At 48.1% G+C, this 20,018-nt stretch overlaps 2 protein-coding genes across 2 annotated transcripts; both read right to left on the bottom strand.

Annotated features, from left to right (window-relative positions):
• Positions 1-15,178: 15,178 nt before the first annotated feature.
• Positions 15,179-16,429, bottom strand: LOC123988749. The gene has a single exon (XM_046289502.1). The coding sequence runs from the start codon at positions 16,427-16,429 to the stop codon at positions 15,179-15,181; it is 1,251 nt and encodes a 416-aa protein (XP_046145458.1).
• A 90-nt stretch (positions 16,430-16,519) lies between these two features.
• On the bottom strand, positions 16,520-18,742 carry LOC114881157. Its single transcript, XM_029197856.2, has one exon. It carries the CDS (start codon positions 18,740-18,742, stop codon positions 16,520-16,522), a length of 2,223 nt encoding a protein of 740 aa, XP_029053689.2.
• Between the last annotated feature and the right edge of the window lie 1,276 nt (positions 18,743-20,018).

The raw sequence follows: 20,018 nt of genomic DNA, 5'->3' as shown, positions 1-20,018 counted from the left end.
GGGCCGAGGCCCTGATGTCGAAACCAAATTTTCATAGCAGATCAATATTTTCGGAATATTTGGTCGCAATAGAGATGCGAAAGTTGGAAATTAAATTTGCAAAACCCATTTATGTTGGTATGTGTATTCTGGATATATCAAAAACATGTTTGTACGAATTCCATCATGATTATATTTGGCCGAAATTTAAACATCTTTGTAAAATATTATACACAGACACAGACAGTCTTATATACGAACTGGAATGTGATGACATATACGATGTAATGAAACGCGATATACATCGGTTTGACACGAGCGACTATACCGAGGACAATGTTTACAGTATGCCACGAGTAAATAAAAAAGTACCGGGATTAATGGGTGTATAATGACTGAGTTTGTCGGACTTCGGTCGAAAATGTATGCTTTGCGCGTAGAGGACAAACGGGACACGAAAAAAGTGAAGGGTGTCAAACGTAACGTAGTTAGGAAAACTATTTCCTTCGATGATTATATACGTTGCTTGTATGAACGTTTAGAAGTGCATCGTGAACAGAGATGTATTCGTTCAAAATTGCACAATGTATATTCTATATGTGAAGAAAAGAAGGTGCTTAGTCCTTACGATGATAAACGATTCATAATTCCACAATCCACAAGAACATTGCCTTGGGGGCATTATAAAATAAATAATTATTCCTAAAAACATAATTTATTCTTTGCTCCACGAGTAAAATATTAATTTCCAAGTATCTTTATAAGCCTGTAGGGTTTCGAGTTCATGCAAACCTTGCAACTTCATGAGAGAGAGAAAGAGACTGGAGTTTTTACTTATCTCAGGTCTTAGAGTTTGGAGGGAGATGTTTTCACAGTGCTTTATAAACCCAAGCGTGTTCGTTTTATTCATTATTTTCTGTTCAACATGACGGTCCCAAGGTTAGAATCCTTAGCATTCTTGGCGATTGTCAAACATTATCGTAAGTAATCTTCAACAATTACCCAAATTTTATTTATTTTTAACTAATTGTTTTCGTCTTAACAGCCATAGTTATGCCGGTCTTTGAAATTGCGCCGGCAGAGGATGCCGCGCGACTGCCTGCAAAGTGCCGCGAGCGGCAGGAGCGGCGGCGCGAGTATGAAGCGCGGTGGGCGGCAACTTGGACGGAGGTCGATCTGTTCGACCTCCGATATTTGTTCGGAGAAGAAATCGATGTAAGTTGCCTGTCCGATTTTATTTTGATTTATTAGATTTTTACTGCGTATTAATGTATATTTTATCTGTTATAGCCGGACTGGTGGTAGCCGCCTACATTTATAATTTTTTGTTTTTTACTTATTATATTATATATTATTTAACTTAAAATATAAAATATCTATAACCGTTATTAGTGTAATTTATTCTGTACCACACCCTTCCCCATACTCCATTAATGTAATATGAAAATAAAAAAGTATATAATCGTTATTAATGTAATTTATTTTGCCCAACCCTTCCCAATAATCATACTTCATATCCTTATATTTCTTCTGTGCGTCTGTATGTGACTGAACTCCTCCTAAACGGCTGAACCGATTTTGATGAAATTTTTTTGTGTGTTCAAGTTGACTCGAGAATGGTTTAGATTCACAATTCGGTCCACTACATAATGTGTTTCTAATTAATTTTTTATTTATAATTTGTTGTTGATCTTGGAATGTTTTACATGCGTGGGGAACGGCGTGGCAAAAAAATACTTTGATTTCATCTTTACTATATATTTTATTAAAGGAAGTATGGGAAAGGGTGCGACAAAAAATAAATTACATTAATATTGGATATACTTGTACTTTATTATTATTATTCATATTTTTTTAAATTTTTCCTCCTATCACCAATCCGGCTATAACAGATAAAATAAAACAAAAACGTGCAAGTAACTTACATCAAGCTCCTCGCGGAACAATTGCCGCAAATCAAATGCGGCGTCCGCCCATATCTTTTCAGCGTTCCGTCGCCTCTCCGCCCGCTCCCGTCGAACATTTCGGAGGTCTTTCTTCCTTACAAATCCTAAACTCCTTAAGGTAGCGGCTGTTAACAAAAACGAATTAAAAATAAATAAAATTTACGCGCTAAAAGTAATTATTGTAAAAACTACTTACGCTGAGAGGCGATGAACGCCTGCAGAGCAAGGAATTGGTTGTTTGTGAAGTTCATTTTGAATAACGAAAACGCTGCGCTGATACGCTTATAAAGCAAACAGGGGAAACATCTCCCTCCATTTCTAACAATGAAAACCGCCAACACAATCTGAGATTAATCTGCCGGATATCTTACATGTTGTAACAACTCGGAATCGGCATGAAATTAAAAGGTTTGCAAGAACTCGAAACCCTGCATGCGTATAAAGATACTTGGAAATGCATGGCCAGCGAACACGTGCGAGTCAGCAAATACAAAGCCTTCATGTATTCGCAGCTTCGCCCGCTCTCATAAATAAAAACTTCAAGAATTTGAAGTAATAATTGTTGTATTATTTTTTGGTGATCAATCTCTAGTATTTCAGAAAAGTAGGTATTGCTGCCTGCAGAAACAGTAGAAAAGCGGCGACCCATACTACATAATGCATACGTTGCCACGATCGCATACGAATAAGCAGAATTCAATGCGATAGTTTCCACAGTTTATTAAAATAATATAGCCCATGTCACTCCAGAGAAGGCATGGAAGCTACTGTTAAAATTTGGTATCAATCGGGCAAGTAGTTTTTGAAATTTTTCTGTACATACAAACGCTGTCTCTTTATATATAATAGTACTAGCTGCGTTATCCGGCTCTGCCCGGGAATTTTAATCAACTATTATTATCCCTACTTCCTTATTCCTATCCCTATTTCCCTGCCCTTATCCCTACTAATATATAAAAGTGAAAATGTCTGATCGTTTGTTCCTCTTCACGTTTAAATGGCTACACGGATTTTAATGAAATTTGCACTATTGGACTGATTATTCTTTTAAGATGGACATAGGCTATGTCATATTGCGATTTGCCCTTCCCCCCTACTTCATTAATGTAATATGAAAATAAAATTGCAAAACCGTTAATGCGATATGAAAATAAAATTATTCAATCGTTATTCTTTGCAATGTTCAAGTTTTTGCGAACCGTGCAATTTCATGAGAGAGGGAGAGGTGCCCGACTCGGAGTTCTTGCAAATTTGCAATTTCGCGAGATGCTGAAAGTCTAGTGTTTGGATGTATTAGGATTGGAGGGGATATTTTCTCGGTGCTTTATAAACCGATGAGTTTTCATTATCCGCTATTCAGTCCGCTATTCATTTCGCATTAATCAGTTTACGATGGCTACCGTTCCACGACTTGAACTACTTGCCTTTAGGGCACTTATTGAACAGTATTGTAAGTAGTCTTTAACGATTACTTGTCTTGGTGTGTTAATTTTATTTTTAACTAGTTGTTTGTTAAAAGCTGAAAGGTTAGGATTAGTGCCAATAAAAAGATTCATCGAAGTGCGCCGGAAGCGAGCAGACCATCGGTTCAGCCAGATGTTAATGTGGGCCGAAGGTTGGAATCCGAATCATGAAGGTTTATTCGATTTGAGGGCGCTGTTTGGAGAGGAAATAGATGAGGGCCCTATTTGGGGAGATATTGATGTGTATCACCACGTTTACCATACACGGAAAATTTAAGTGGTCAATAAATGCAATCCGATGCCGGTTGGAGGAGATTGATGTGAGTTGCCCGTCCGTTTATGTTTTTAATTTATTAGATTTTACCTAATGCGGGTTTTATTTTGTCTGTTATAGCCTCCACCTCCCAGCGAATTGTATTATTGTATTATGTATTATGTATTACATTTATTGTATTAAAAAGTATTCAAAATTATCAATATAATTTATTCTTAGACCAATCTCCCTTCATTTATAAAATAGCATTCCCCTGTAATAAAAGTAAACACAAAATAAAGCCGAAAAATTATTTATTCATATAATCTGTATAATTACAAACATTTTTAAATATAGATTATAAAATATTGTTTGCTCCTATCCATGAATTGTGCGTAGAATCAAACCCCAACCATTTGACGAAAACTTTATTTCCCCTTCGTTGTAGAACCTTCTCCACTAAGTATACATCGTGATTTTTTACTTTTTGTAGCTCATATTCGTAGAACCCGCCAACCAACGGTTGTTTTTGCATATCTTGCAAGAGATACGTTACAGGATTTGTTCGTTGAATTTTAATAATTGTGAAAATTTCAGTTGTCCAATTCGGTGTATAACCCTTTGCGAATAAGGTTTTGTATTTACTAACTCGCACGTGATCACCGACCTTGTACTTGGCCGGAGCTGCAATCTTTATGTTAGAATATACGGACGATAAAAGTTTGTCCGCGTGTTCCGGTGTCACGTCGATGGGACGCATTCTAATCGTACGATGCCTTCTATTGTTATAATCTGAGACCAGCGTCAGTAAGACGGTTGTCCACGCATAGCTTCCATTAAGCGTGAACTTTTTCCACATTTCGTTTTTCAACGTCCTATTCCAACGTTCTATTATCGATGCTTTCATTACACTGTGCGTAGAGTAATGATTTATATCGTATTCTTTCATAAGATTTCGGAATTCTGCATTATAAAATTCCTTTCCCTTATCCGTTTGAAGATTTTTTGGTTTTCTTCCATCATTCAAAACGTTTAAAAATGCATCCGTAACGTTTTTTCCATTTTTCGCTTTCACTGCTACGGCCCAAGCGTATTTAGATAAGACATCGATGACGGTGAGTATGTAATTGTGGCCATTGTTGATTCGCGCATACTGTCGCATCTCTACGAGATCCGCTTGCCAGAGATCATCGTAACCCCGTACAATGACTCGTCTACGTCTAAAGTTACGTCTCGCCGGCGCGTGCAACTCGTTGACCAGCTGTAGCTTCTCGCCCGTGATATGATTGCTCTTCACCTTCTTCATGTTTGTAAACTAACATCATGCTTTACGAACGCATCAATTTATAATCAACCCAGCTTCTCGAAGTTCTTCGATTATAGAAACGATCTCGTTGTCATGCCCCGTATGTCCTGCGGATTTCGAGGATACGAGAAGACGTAATCTATCGACGAGCTCGTTTGGGTTATTCCAGTGCACGTAGTCCACCGCGTTATCGTTAGCCACCATATCGAACGGTATCAGATTACCTCCACGCCGCTCGTTCTTAAGCAATTTTGCATTGATATATTTATACTTGTAACCCTTGTTACTTTTCACAAGCCCCGACGAGATATGGCTGCGTCTATGAGCGTTCGACGACTTTAATATTTCCGCGTATTTGTGTAAATCAGCATCGTTGAACAAGGTGTCATCAGGCATTCTCATGAATAGTAATTCGTACAAACCAGTTGTTCCTCTGTACTTCACCCCATTAATAATCACATCGTCGTTTTTGTTTACGTCGAAAACTGAACTTCCAAGCATTAATTTGTTGCGTTGTACGTATACTCCATACACGTCATCTATTTTCTTCTCACGATCGGTAAAGAGTAATTGAATGTATTTAGCTGCCAACGGCCCTAAATTTTCCGTGAAATGGCTACGTATGTTTTCGCTAGGGTTGTCCAAAATTCGCTGCATAGAAACATTAAGATTCTCGTCGCTGTCGCCGTACGTTTCAACGGCATGTATCGATTCATCACGATCTTTCGTCACATCCACCGTCTGTTCACTCGAAGATGTACCAGGTTCGGAATAAATGCGCGCTCTTGCAGTTTGTGCGCTTTGAGGGTTAAGAAAAGGAGTTGACGTCAATTTTTGCGGTTCTTTAATATTCAAAGTTGGGAATGTCGACTCGGATTTTATATCGATCGTGTCTGAATGTGGCGATACCGCTGATATATTCTCGATAATTCGTTCCAGCGGTTCTACCACGGGTCTCAATCGTTTTTCGATGACTCTCTCCTTGATTCTTTAATATTACTATTATCCATTGCAAAGAGAAGACGTCTACTCGCTAAGCGTTCTATCGATGGACTAAATGTTTCAGAAAACGGCAAATTCGTTAAATCCTTTTCTGTAACGGCCATGTTCCATCGAGCTGTCCTTGTCGATTATTACGAAACCATATTTCTGTTCCCAACACTGCGCGCACAATTTACAAAAGTTTTCGTACGACATGTCTGTATTTACATGATCATTATAAATGTGGTGTAGATTCGTGCCATCTTGTTTGAACACGATCAAAAGGTTGGCATTGTCGCGAATTAGGTGTTTCGGTATTCTCGCATAAGTCTGACAGAGATAAAAACAGTCCACGCGCGAGTGCCTACCCATAGCGAAATATTCTCTTATCACGTCTTGCTTGTCGCACGCAACGTCATCGAATATAAACACCGAATCGGGCAGCGCCTCGTTCGGTGGCGCGACTTCGGCATTATTTGAAAATGAAAAGTATCCGATTTCAGGAACGTTTGTCAAAATTCGTTCGAGATATTTGTACCTTGGTTGTTGCAATGATTTTGAGTATACATATACGTTATTGAATCTTACACCGTTCGGGCTCTCGATCAGACTGATTACGACGTTCGTTTTACCGCAGTTCGATGGACCGCAAATTATACCACGTATCGTATTCGGCAAGAGGGGCCCGTGTCGTCGCCGACGATCGTCCATGCGTGTTGTCCTCTCGTCTAAATCGAGAATAAGGATAGACAGGGGCTGCTTTGCGAAACGCATATCGTCTATATAATAACCATATATTTAATGATTCAGCCTCTTTATAGGTTGCGGAAAAGCTGCTTGTCCGCGTCGTGAACGCGCTTTAACCGCGGCCGTAGACGAGCTTTAACCGCGATTAACCCTTTTTCTTCGCGGCGATAACGCGCTTTAACCGCGATTAACCCTTTTCTCCGCGGCGCGGCGGCAACGCGGCGACAGCGGCGGCGGCGGCGGGCGCGCGGTGGTGGCGGACACGCGGAATGTAATTCGTGACCGAGCCATCAAATACGCACCCAAGCAACAACGTGACCGAAAGTCTGTCTCGACAATGCTCGCTCAATCTGTATCAGATTGCACTCGACACGTGTCAACCTGTAAACATTTCACCCTACCCCCTCATGTTAACCGCGTCAGCAAGCCGTCAAAGAGGCATCCAAGCAAAACGTGACCAAAAGTCTGTCTCGACGATGCTCTCTCTATCTGTACCAGATTGCACATCAACACGTGTCTGCATGTAAACATGGATTTCGCCCTACTCCCTCATGTCTTTGAAATAGAAGATCATTCCTTTTGTATCTCCTACATTGGAATATGAAACACAAACGTTACACATACAATCGTTCTAGGTAAAACAACATTAAGACGCATAAAGTATATTTTTACTAAATAGATTTTATTATTTTACAGTAATGAACAAAATTAATAAATGATATTAAATGTTTCGTGTTTTAAGACAAATGTAACAATTTTTCTTTTTCGGTGGAGGTCCATCTATGTGCGTGTCATCCCCTGGCCGGTTATAATGTTCCATGCACAGCTCTTCATCTTCCTCCTTCCTTTTTTTTAACCACCATTCTTTTAATATCGATACGTTTCTCATAGCACATGCCCCATTGTGCGCGATGCATGCCATATGTTTATCCATCCATCCATCCTGAATATGCCGGCTCTTGGTTGGCAAATTCGGTAGATCGTCATCTTTGTTCAAAACCTCTATATTGATTGGACTGACTGAAGGATAAAGTTTCTTCAGCCATTTTTCTTTCTCAGTGCCCTTGACGTATACGGATCCATGAATACTATCTTTCAAACACGAAGTGGCATACTCTTGAAGGCATGAATACGGCACGGTACCATCGTCCCACTCAAAATCGTGATGATTTTGCGTCAACCATTTTATTTGTCTTAATTCTGCTTTCGACAATTTTTTCTTAGCAAATGGTGGCGCAAAGATGAAACATTGTACACGATTCCCATTCTGGAAGATAGCAAGTTCCTTTACGAAAAACTCGTTCGTATCGCTTTTGAAGCCTTGAATGTCCACGAATGTTGGTACATTCATTTTGATTAGTTGAATTTGTGGCGAAAAATGACCGCTTTTACTGCGGAATGATCATATAAACCCTCTTTCACTTAAGAGAGTTTGCGCACTACATTGGTCAGTGGATTGTACTGCACGATACAATCGTGAATGATCAAACAGTAGGCGCTAGTATTTTCAGGAACGTTTTCACTACACTCAAAATCGATTCTTACATCGATTGTAGCGCTTTTTATCGATTCGTTCTGATGCGAGCAATCAATGACAACGAATGGGCCGTAGCCGAAAAAGAGTATCTTATCGTATAGAGCTCCGTCATCACCATTACTGCACATTGCTCCGTAATATGACTTTCTGAATTTTGCATACATGTCGTGAAGGACAGAGTATCTATTTTTATTAAAGTCAAGATTCAAATTGTCATACGGATATGATTCCGAATTTAAATACAATCGAAAATTGGTGAGTTTACTGTCATCAAATTTGGTGATATGTCTATTGAGCTTATTTTTTTTATCCGTTTGTAATGCAAAGATTACATATCGCGGTTTTTCTAATTGCGTAGCTGCTTTAATGCTCCATGTATGTTTAGTGGTTGCTTGTAACATTGGATACTCGTATAAGTCCCAGGAACGGTAACTCATAATTATCGTTTGACCGTTTTCAAGGATACGCAACAATGAAAGTTTGTGTCTTTTTTCGAGCGTGACATGTGGCATCCTCCACTGTACTTTGTATAATTGCAGCGTGTATTTTGCACCATCTGTTCCATAAACAGCATTTTTGTCGTCTCGCGATCGAATCAGAATCAATTCATGATGCGCATTAATCACTATTCGTTTGTAATCTTCGCAGAAACCGAGCAGCATATTTAGAGGAACACAAAAGTCAAAGTAGCCTCCTGCATTGGGTATGTCTATCCAACCAGCGTTTTCAAGCATTTTTGATTTTGTCGTTGTCAACGATACTCCATTTTTTATCATAGTTGTTATTCCAACGTTTTTACAACGATCGATCTCCACGCCGTTTAATTCATATCGAATTTCATCAAACATAAATGCTGCGCAATTCATTTCTAGTCCAACTGAAGTTCCTGCAACATTCTCATCGTTGAGAATGAGTTTTCCTTCGACGTAAAGATAACTCTCACTAGGAAACGTGTACAAATCTTGTTGTTGAATGGGAATTCGTATTTCATCATTGTTTCCGAACGTTGTGTTGGCGTATGGGCTGTAACTATGTAATTCGATCTTTGTAATTCGATCGTCAGAAATCGGTAAACTGGCAATGTTCAATGGGTCCATCATTTTCGTTTCTTAATCACAAAACCCAACGATTGCAGAAATTGCGTGTTTTTGTCGCTCAAATCTTGCGATGTGTTCAGTGTGGAGATATTGTCCTTACTAAATGATTGTAAAGAGTCATCACCGTTTAATACATGATTATTATTCCTGCAACCGTGGTAATTGCTGCTGCTGCAAGTACAATTTGTGCGTTTGTGATTGAAGTTCTGGTTCCATCCATTTTCTAACGATCCTTTTAGCAACTCGTTCAACGGGGTGCTCAATAATGCATTCGGCGGATTGTTGATCGGTTGAGTCTTAGCATCTGTGTACAACAGCATTATTTCTAGTAATGTTTAGCATAAGTGCTGCTTGTTCTCTTGAAAGGCGATTAAATCAACGGATATATAACGTATATTAAACGTTCGAGCCGTTCAGCGGGCCGTTCGAGCCGTTCGCGGACCGTTCGAGCCGTTCAACGGCAAGCCGTTTGAGCCGTTCAACGAGCCGTTCGCGGGCCGTTCGAGCCGTTCGAGCCGTTCGAACCGTTCGCTGGCCGTTCGAGCCGTTCGTGCCGTTCAACAGGCCATTGATTATTATGTTTATATTCATGTTATTTTTTACACCGCCTAATATGAAGCCTCACTGTCAATTCTTCTCCACGGAAATTTATCAGATTATCGTTTTGATCGGTAATGCGTATACTAAGGTGATCAATGGCTCTCACGATAACTGGAAGATAAATGACGTTCGTAGGACTTTCCGAAATTTTATATCCTGGTGGCACGCGCGGTGAAAACTCATGAATGGTATAAACACATTGACCGTTGCTATACGCGCCAGTCGTAATATTACATTCGATCCTCAGCACATTTACTTTCATAATATTTACGGGTATATCCGACTCGTGCCATTGCCCCGGCGGTAATATGCGATATGTAGTAAACCCGAGAAGCGATCCTATATTATTTGGTTTGGTAAAATCGATTGTATAATCACTGTATATTTCACTTTTCAAAGTGCTGTTATTTGTACGAAATAAAATGATTTTTGTCTTGTCCATTATTTTCTCTTGCAAGTATTTATTTAGCGCTTCGAGTTCATACGAACCATCCAGTATCGTGATCTCACCATCGGCATCAAAGTAAAATTTATTGTTTGTAAAGTCAACGTTTGGTATTGTGTTGAAAACTTGAAAATCAACGAGTCCGTGTTCGTAATTATCATCCTTCAAGTCTATAGGTGGAAAGTAATCAGTGCTAAGCACAGAATTTTTTCCGCTTAACGTAAACGTCAACGACATCTTTGCAACTGTGAAGACTATGTGCATTGAAACTATTTTATACATTTCCAGCTAAAAAATGCAAGCAGAGTTGTCCACATACACTCGTATTGAATTTTTGATACTGCGTGTGATTGTATAAAATCGTTACATGCTTTCCGAAGTAGTTTATTAACTCTGTCGGTGGTCTCAGATTTCCAAAAGAATCGAAATATTTAACACAATTACCCCGCTTTACGTAAGCTACCCAGTGTGTACCAGGACCTTCCGATTTATCTAAATTCACGATACCGCATTCGTTTAAGAACGATTTTGAGGGTAAATTTGTACGCATGAAAACACCTCGAAAATATGGAAAGTTCAACTTTCGTGCAAAGTTATATAACTGTACATTTGCAAGGTAAAGTCCATGTCCTTCCATAACACGATTGTGCCGTTTCACTTCCTCTAATGTTTTCCGTGCTGCAGATGCATCGTTGACTGCCTTGGCGATACCTGCTGCACCGCCAGCCACCGTGCCCAAAGCTGAAAGGCCTGCAAAAATAGGTACAAGTGCTGGAAGAAATCCCCCACGTTTTGCAACTGGAAGTTTGCGCGACTTCGTCTTCTTCTTCTTGTTACTTTTCCACGGTGCCATTACTTTCTTCTTTGGCTAACTCTTTGGCTAACAATATTCCAGCAACGCGCGCAGACAAAAGTATTTTCCAATCTGGTGCGAATTCTTTTTGTGCTAATTCGAAGATCAAATTTACATATGCACATCGTACGGCTATCGTATAGGAAGTGAAATTTTTCCTGGGATGATTGGGTTTATATAGGTAGAGAGAGAAGTTGCAAATGATGCAATACATTATGATTTATTAAAGTATAATTTCTAACATAATTTGTAACATAATCCTTTTTTCTCTGTTAAGATGCTGCTGATGCAGCTGTTACTATTGCCTGAATACCTAAAGCTACTAATTCGCAATCGATAATTGAATTTGGATCATAAATATCAGTTTCTTTGATATGCTGCACAACCACTGCATGCACTTTTACACCTCCGTATCCCCGAACTAATGCAACAAACTCTTTAAATTTTTGTTCCACCGAATACAGTTTATCATATAATGCATTATGCATTTCAATTATACAATCATTTAAAATTACCATTTTCTCAAATGTTTTTTTCATCATGCACATACATATATCATTGCTAATCAATTTAATTACGTTTACGCCATATAGCACTCCAAATTCAACACTTATATCATTAAAATTAATATTGTCGCGTGTATCTTTTGAATCGTCAAAGAAGCTGCATACGTTGTCCGCTTCGGCTACAATCAGCGACCACGTGACTATGCTCAGCTCCAGGCGGTTGTTTCGGCTGTCTGATAATATGAGTTGCGGGTAGAAATTGTCGCCAAGTATATTTATGCCGATTTCCAAATGCTTTGTACAGGAATCCGTCAATGGATATTTTCGACCCAAAATTCGACATGATAATTGTAGTGCGATTCTAGAACAAATAAATACCGTTTAAATATGTTATTGGAACAAATAAATACCAGCAGCGTTAAATGAAATGTGTTTCGAACACTTACTTCACGTCGTCCTGATGTTTTGTCATTTTTTTGCGTGCCTCTTCTTCTTGAGTAGAACTTGCGGGGCGCTTCCTTTGGCAAAAAAACTCTTTGAAACTTTGAGAATACATATTTCACTTTTCACAATACAATCTCGCGAACGATGCGCTTGCGGTGATGGTCAATTTGGTTTTTCGTATGCTTGAAACTTTAGCAAACCCCCTACCTTCTATAGTCACGAATTGCAGTGTCAGATTTGCTGCGTCAACAAAAAACTCATTTCCAAGACGTAGAAAAAATCATTTTCAAGACGTAGAAAAAGTGACCTTCCGATAAGAACAAACAGTTCAAGATCATGGAGGGTGGGGGTAGGGTGTTATATTTCTGCTGACGGTGGTGTCAAATTTCAGTTCAAGGTCATAGGGTGGGGAGAGGGGTGGATATTGTCGGGGTATGGGGTATCATATTTCTGCTGACGGTGTGGTGTCAAATTACAAAAAATGCTGACGCCAGTGATTTAGAATCCGCATAGAACAACTACTTGCGTGCAATGGCGGCTGGGCCCCCATGCCCGTACCGCCTGCAGTCCCCGCGCCTCGATCTCCTCACAGGCTACGGGGAGGTGCAACACCCCGCCCGCCCGCGAGGAAGATCGGGCGCAGCACTTCGCTCCGCCGGCTTCCGGCGCCGGCTACACCCCGGGTCCGCGTGCAATGGCGCCCGAACAGGGCCCCTGCGGCCAGCCGAGTCGTCCTCCTGTGAGGTGCGGTGAGCCGTGACCGGCCACCCTCCAGGGGGACTCCCTCGGCTCCGCTGCACCCCCCCCCCGTGGGGGCCAGCAACTCCCAAAGTGGGAGAGAAACTCCACTCTCCGCACGGAGTCACTCGGCCCCCCAGAGGCAGACGGAGAGGGGCCCACGATTGAAAACGGGTTCCCCACCCGCACGCCCCCGAGTCCGACCGGGGTGCGGGCTCATTTCGGCCCGAACGGTGTTGGGGGAGAGGCGTACGCCCCTCCCGGGTGCTCCTCTTCCGGGGGGTGACTGGTGTCCCCCCATAGAACTCCTCTTCAGCGGGAGTGGGTGCTCCCACCATCCTCTTCTCCCCGTTGGGGGCGGTGGGCCTGGTATGTAACCTCTTCACGGCCCACCGCCCCATCTCCCTCAGGTGACGCCGTCAGGGGGTCTCTCCCGACGACGCCCCCTCCTTCTTCTGCGGATGGGGTCGGTTCTGTCCCGACCCCGCTCCGCTTCCTCCTTCAGGGCGATGACCGTCTCGCAGTAATCGGTCACCGCCCTCCACTGATTCTCGCCGGCGAGCATCTCTTTGACAAGTGCCGCCGGCGAGAGATCACCACCAACTTCGCACCGCAGGGCGTGACGGGCCCGCGCAAACGCTGGACAGTGCTCCAGTGTGTGTTTCGCGGAGTCCCGCCCAGCCCGGCAGTGGTGGCATATAGCCGTCGCCGCGCTACGAATCCGGCACAGGAAGTCACCAAAGCAACTATGCCCGATGAGCACCTGTGTGGTCCGGAAGGTGATCCGATCAAAGCCACGGTCCCGCCATTTCCTGATGACGGGCAGGACCGCCCCGACCGCTCGCTGGCCGGCGGCGCCACTAGCGATTATCTTGCGACGCCACCGGTCCAGGTCATCCTGTCGGGCCTGGCACCTCCATTCTCGTTCGACCGCCTGCTCTGGCGGGTCTTCCCCAGCCTGGCGGAGGCCGCGCAAGCGCCAGAAAATCGTGGCGCAGGACTCCGCCTCGTACTTGAAAGGTACGAGACCCGCCAGAGTGATCGCCGCCGCGTGGGAGATCGTGCGATATCCCCTCACGACCCTGATGGCCATCCTCCTTTCCACTCGCCGCAGCCAAGCTCTGCTGCGGCGAGACGCCATCAGGGCCTCGGCCCATATGGGCGACCCATATAGGGCCACTCTCCGCACGATCCTCGTGTAAAGGCGGCGAACCTTTTCGCTCGGTCCCCCGATATTGGGCAGCACCCGCCCAAGGGCGTTCGCTACCCCGTCTAACCGGGGGGCCAGACGGTCGAAATGCCTCTCAAAGTGCCAGTGGCTGTCCAGGTGGAGGCCAAGATACTTGAACCGTTCACCCACCTGGACCCTGGTGTCACCTACCCGGATCCAAGCCTGGGGCGGCGGTGCAACCCCACGCCGAGGCAAGTAAAACCACATCGCCTCGTCTTGTGGGGCGCTATCTGTAGCCCCAGCCTCCGGATCGCCGCTACGACGGCAGCCACGCCAACCTCCACTAGACGACTGGTTCTGCCCCAGTCCCGGTCGGTGGCAAACATGTGTGTGTCGTCTGCAAAACACGTAATGCTCACACCATCCGGGACCACGACCCGCAAAGCCTTGTTGTACCCTACATTCCACAATGGAGGCCCCAAACGGGACCCCTGGGGTATACCCTCATCGACGTCCCTCCGATAGACACGTCCGTCCCGGCCCACATACACGATGAACCTATCCCGTAGGTAGTCCCCGATCATCCTTCTCAGTACTGGGGGCACTTCATGTTCAGTGAGTGCCCCCATTATCACCCCATGGGGCAGGGTGTTAAAGGCGTTCACTATGTCGAGTGAAACGCCCAACGCCACCCCGCTCCGGGACGTGACCGAGTCGCATTGGGAGCGCAGCGAGTCGATCGCATCGATGGTGCTGCGCCCCCGTCTAAAACCGTACTGCGACCCGGCCAGATCAGGGCCTACCCAGGATAGGTGCTCGGCGAGGCGGTCAGCTATAACGCTTTCTAAAAGCTTCCCGACCTCGTCGAGCAAAACCATGGGCCGGTACGCGGAGGAACACTCCGCGGGCCGTCCTTCCTTTCTTAGCAGGACCAGTCGTCCAACCTTCCATGCGTAGGGAAATATACCCTCCTTAAGACAGGCGCTGAAGAGGCGTTTCAATCGCGGTCCAAGGACGCAGAGGGCCAATACCCAGGCCCGGCCGGGGACGCCGTCGGGGCCCGAAGCGCTGTTCCGAGCCCCCATGCGTCTGATGGCCTCGGCCAGCTCCCCCTATGTGACCCCCATGTCGTCGGTCCATTCCACTTGGACCGGCGGGGGCCAGGGATGGCTACCGTCGTCACTAGGGAACAACGTGTCCACCACCTGGTCCAAGAACTGGAGGTCTAGTCTCTCCGTCACGGAGGGCGCCCAGGGCCTTAGTTTGCCCATTGCCCACATATAAGGGCGCCCCCACGGATCGGCATCCAAAGAGCCGAGGAGCTCCTGCCATGCCCGGGACTTGGCCTCCCTGATGGCCAGCTGCAGAGCTACCACTAATACACGGTAGCACCCGTACAGCTCTTCCTCCCCCGCTGGGTCGCGGTTCCTTCTCCGACGGACCCTTTGCCACTGGCGTCGGGCGACGTTGCAGTTCTGCCGAATGTCGGCGATTTCGCCCGACCACCAGTAGGCGGCCCGTCTGGGGAGGCATTTGGCCCGGGGCATGGCGACGTCACAGATCGCCGTCATCGTGCCCCGGAACCATTTTACCTCCTCCCCTATATCCGCGACCGGACCGACCGGTTGCTCCGGCCAGGTCACAGTGAGGGCTGCTGCCATCAGCGCGTCCCTGTCAAGCCTCTTCAGCGCCGATCTCCGCGGCGGTGGGCCGTTCGGCGGGCGACGTTCGGGGGTGGAGAATCCGAGGCGGATGTAGCGATGATCGCTAAGCGTCTCCGCCTCCTCCACCACTCTCCAACTCTGCACCATGCGTGCAGCCGAGGGAGTCGCGAACGATAGGTCAACTATCGACTCCCCCCGAGCGTGCACGCAGGTGCTGACCGAGCCCCGGTTCAGCAGCCGGAGCTCGAATTCCGCCGCCCACTCGAGTACAGCCTCACCCCTCGCGTCAGTCCTCGGGGACCCCCACGATTGGGCATGGGAGTTGAAATCCCCGAGGACGAGTGCCGGTCGGGGGTAGCAACAGCAGACTACATCTCCCACCCGACCTAAACACTCTTCGAACGCCGCGAGGGACCAACTGGGCGGGCAGTAGACGCCCACCACCGCGGTATCGCACCAGAGCACCGCCACAAACCCCCGCCCCCGTTCTATTAGCGTAGGGGGCGGGGCAAAGGCGGTGCCAATCACTGCCACGGAGCCGCCGTCATCCCCGAACCAGTCGTGTCTGTCCGGGACTCGATACGGCTCCGCGGCCTCAGCCAGCGCTATTTTCCACTCGGCCAGGTGATGCAGAAGAAGATCTTGCGCCCTGGCCGAGTGGTTCAGGTTGCCCTGTATTATGGGCCCTTTGGGCCTCATTGCTTTTTGGAGGGAGGGGCCGCCTCCACGGCCTTACCTCCTTTTTGGATGGCGGACCTGCCACCCCTCTTCTTCTTAGGCGCAGCAGCTTTAGTTGGCTGCTGCTGCGGCTGTTGGGGGGGGTGCTATTCCCCCCTGGACGGCGCCCTTCTCCTTATTGGGCCTCCGGGACTTGGGGGCGCACGACATCGCCCCCAACCGGTGCCCCGCGTTTCGCCCCAAGTCGGTGCACAAGGGGCACCGTGGGGAGGCGCTGCATGTGGCGGCCTTATGGTCCGACTCGCCGCAAACATAGCAGCGATCGGACCGATCCACCACGCACGTGCACCGCTGCCTCACATGGCCTTTTTCGAGACAGCGGAAACAATGCAAAGGCCGCGCCGACAGCGCCTCGACCCTGGCTGACGACCAGCCAACCAGGATCCTCCCGGAGGCGGCTATTTTTTTAAGCGCCGTCAGGGGGCATTTTGCCCAGACAGTGCCTAGCCGCGCCGGGGAGATTCTGATCTCCCCGACCTTTAGATCGGCTGGGGCACAACCCCCCACAGCGGCCAAGGCTGCCGCAACCTCCACTGGGGTCACCGAGTTATCGAGGCCCGAAATCCTCATCTCGCCCATTTTCATGGGACGAGACACCCGGACCTCGATGCCCTCGAATACCTCCTGAAGGCGACCGGCTAGCGCAGCCGCCCTCTCGGTGCGCTCCTCGCCCGGTATTTCGAGTACCAGGCCGCCAGTGACCGCCCGGCGGGGTCGAATCTCCGTTATTCCAATGGTCCGGAGATCGACCCTTTCCCGGGCGGTGGCCATCACCTCGGCGTACGTGGCCCTGGCCTCTGGGGCCAAAGTCAAGGTGACGATCGCTGTTTTAGGCGGCCTGGTTACCTTCCTCTTCGGTGCGGGGACTGAGGCAGCTGGTTTCTTGGGGGGGTCCCTGGCACTCTGCTGCGTCCCTCGCAGCGCTGAGCCACCGGGTGTCGGTGGTGGCCCCTCCTTCTTCTTCTCCTGGGCCCTCTTGGCCTTGCGGCCGACCACTGTGGCCCAACTTTCCCCCTGAGAGACAAGGCGGGTCTCCTCCTGGATGTCCCGCATCCTCGCCTCCAGGGTGGACTCCCTCCTCACTTGGGGAGGCTGGCCTCTCCCCACCTGCTGGCCCTTGCGGCTGGTTGTACAGGACCGGGGGGTGACCTTAGCACTCGCAGCCACTTCCCCCTTCTTCTTAATGGGCGGGACTTCCTTGCCCCCTCTGGACTGCAGAGCCCCCATAAACTCTGCCCTGAGGGAGGAGACCTGCTGCATGAGGGCAGCAAGGCACACCCTGATGTCCCCCCCCCCTTCGAGGTCGATCGCCTCCACCCGGGAAATCCTGGGCACAGCCTTGGATGGAGCAGGGGCAGCCCTCTTGGCACGGATGGGGGCGGGCGACGCCACCTCCATCCAGGAGGGGCCAGCCACTGGGTCGGGCATAGCCACCTCCTGTTCCGACCTCCTCTTCTTGATTCCTCCCTGCTCCGCCAGGGGGGAGGCCGGTCTAACCGCCTTTTCGGCGCGGGCGGGGGCAACGAAGATGGGAGCCTCAAACGCCAGCAGGCGACCCCGCACCTCCGCGAGCTCGTTGGTCAGGGTGAGCAGCTGCTCACCCTGTTTGCTAATCTGCTCCTCTCGCTGGCGGAGCTGAAGCCTCAATCGTGCCAACTCCTCCTCTCCGCTGTCCGGCGCCGTTCTCTTGGCCATCTCCACGTTGATGGCCCTTATACGCCGGGCAGCCAGCCGGAGGGATCTCTGAAAGGTCCCTTTGAGCCCTTTGGACACGGAGGCAACCCTCTCCACATCCGCAGTCAGCTCGAGTTTCTGCGCTGCCAGAGCCGTCATAGGCTCGTAGCGGAGCTCCAACTCGAGCTGCTCCTGCTCCGGCAGGGGAATGCTGCTCTTACTTGGGGCGGGTGGAGGGAGAGAGCGGTCCAGCACCCTCTCCTCATCCGACATGAGGCCAGCATAGTTGACGGCGGTCGACGACTTTCCTCTCCTCGACGATATGTCCAGCGAGGTAGCGGACGCGTACGACTCATCAGAATCATCCCCGCTGTCAGTGCGGGCAGAAGATACTCTCCCCGATGCCGAGGACCTCTTTCTTCCACGGGAGTGCGAGCCTCCCCTTTTCGCCCTCTGGGGGCGGGGTGCGGCGAACAAATTCGCGTTACCCTCGGTGCTAACCTGCACCGCCTGCTCTCTATCCGTATCCGTGTGCGTAGCCGCTTCCGTCATAGTAACATCCCATCCAATTTGTTTTTTGTTTTGTTTAACGTCTTCCATAATGTTCCCACGAGTGGGTCGGTCCGTGGGTCCACCCGGGCAGAGCCGCCTTACCCGGGTAAGGCTAAGTACACCCAGGGGGTCGCCAGGTACCCCGGGGACGGCCGCTAGGGACTGATGCACCCATCAGCCATGCCCGGCGCTTACTCCGGGCACGCCCTCCTCACCGCGCTCCGCAGCTTGGGGCCAGAGATTTTTTATAGAGGTTGTCATCCTCGCGGGCCGGCCAATGAAGGCAAGCCCCCCGTTCCAGCGAGACGTGACCACTGGGTTACGGTGTAATTGCTTGGGCACTCCGGGTTCGCTACCCGCACCAGACCGCCACGCAGCCTGGTCCCTGGAGAACTCAACGACGTTGCAGCCACCTTTTCGCCTCTCCGACCCAGGCCTTACCGGCAAGGGAGGCCCTGCCAGGATCCGTAGATCCCACCGACATCGTCCCAGGTCATCTGCGAGGCTACTTCGACAGCAGCAAGCGCTCCCCTTTCAGTCGCCTTGTACGAAAGGCAGGGGTTACCGTGTCTGTATTCTATCCCCCAGTCACAGGGGAGGTTTTGATGGGTTTACCTTCCCTTGGTGTTTGGTCCGCGGGAGCTATTTAATTTCACTCCTACCCTCCATGCACTCCGAAAAGTGCATGGCGAGCATTCCCCTATCCGCCTCCTGGGGACGCGCCACGTCGGGGTATCACCTCCCCGCCCCGCCAGTACACTTGGCCAGGTCCGTGGGTGGAACCTAACCTAACCTAACCTAACCTAACCTAACATAACCTTTTTTTTTTTTTTAGAAGAGGAAATGCATTTATGCACGCGCGGGATGATCCCCTTTCGTCTATTCGGCTAGAGGGGGCCCGGGCAGTGTGGGACTCATACCCGCCCTGAGGGGGCAGCCAGGCGCCCATTGGTGGGGGCAAACCCAAAGAGGCAGCGCCAGAAGGGGGCAACCTGGCAACCCAACCCACTAAGGTTGGATTTAACCCAAGAGTAGGCCTCAGCCCAGAAGGGGCAGTCCCGTAGCTGGATATACTACCCACTGAAACCTCTCCCCTACGTGGGCCGCCAGCATCCTTTCATCCTTTGGGATATATAAGGGCTATCAGCGTATAGCCACAACGCCGCTTTGGCAATCCAACGCATTTCGCGTTATTCCGTCCTCCCTCAATCTGACATGCGCTAGGCAACCATGATAGATTGAGGATCCACGCCGTTGCACCTCCGATCTTGCGATAGGACATTTTCAACATGAGCAGTACACGCAGGACTTTTTCTTCAGCAAC

This window comes from Osmia bicornis, unplaced genomic scaffold, assembly GCF_907164935.1.
Source record: "Osmia bicornis bicornis unplaced genomic scaffold, iOsmBic2.1, whole genome shotgun sequence".
Taxonomy (NCBI): domain Eukaryota; kingdom Metazoa; phylum Arthropoda; class Insecta; order Hymenoptera; family Megachilidae; genus Osmia; species Osmia bicornis.
Note: the sequence above shows the minus strand (reverse complement) of the source record. Positions and strands in the feature narration are given on the sequence as shown.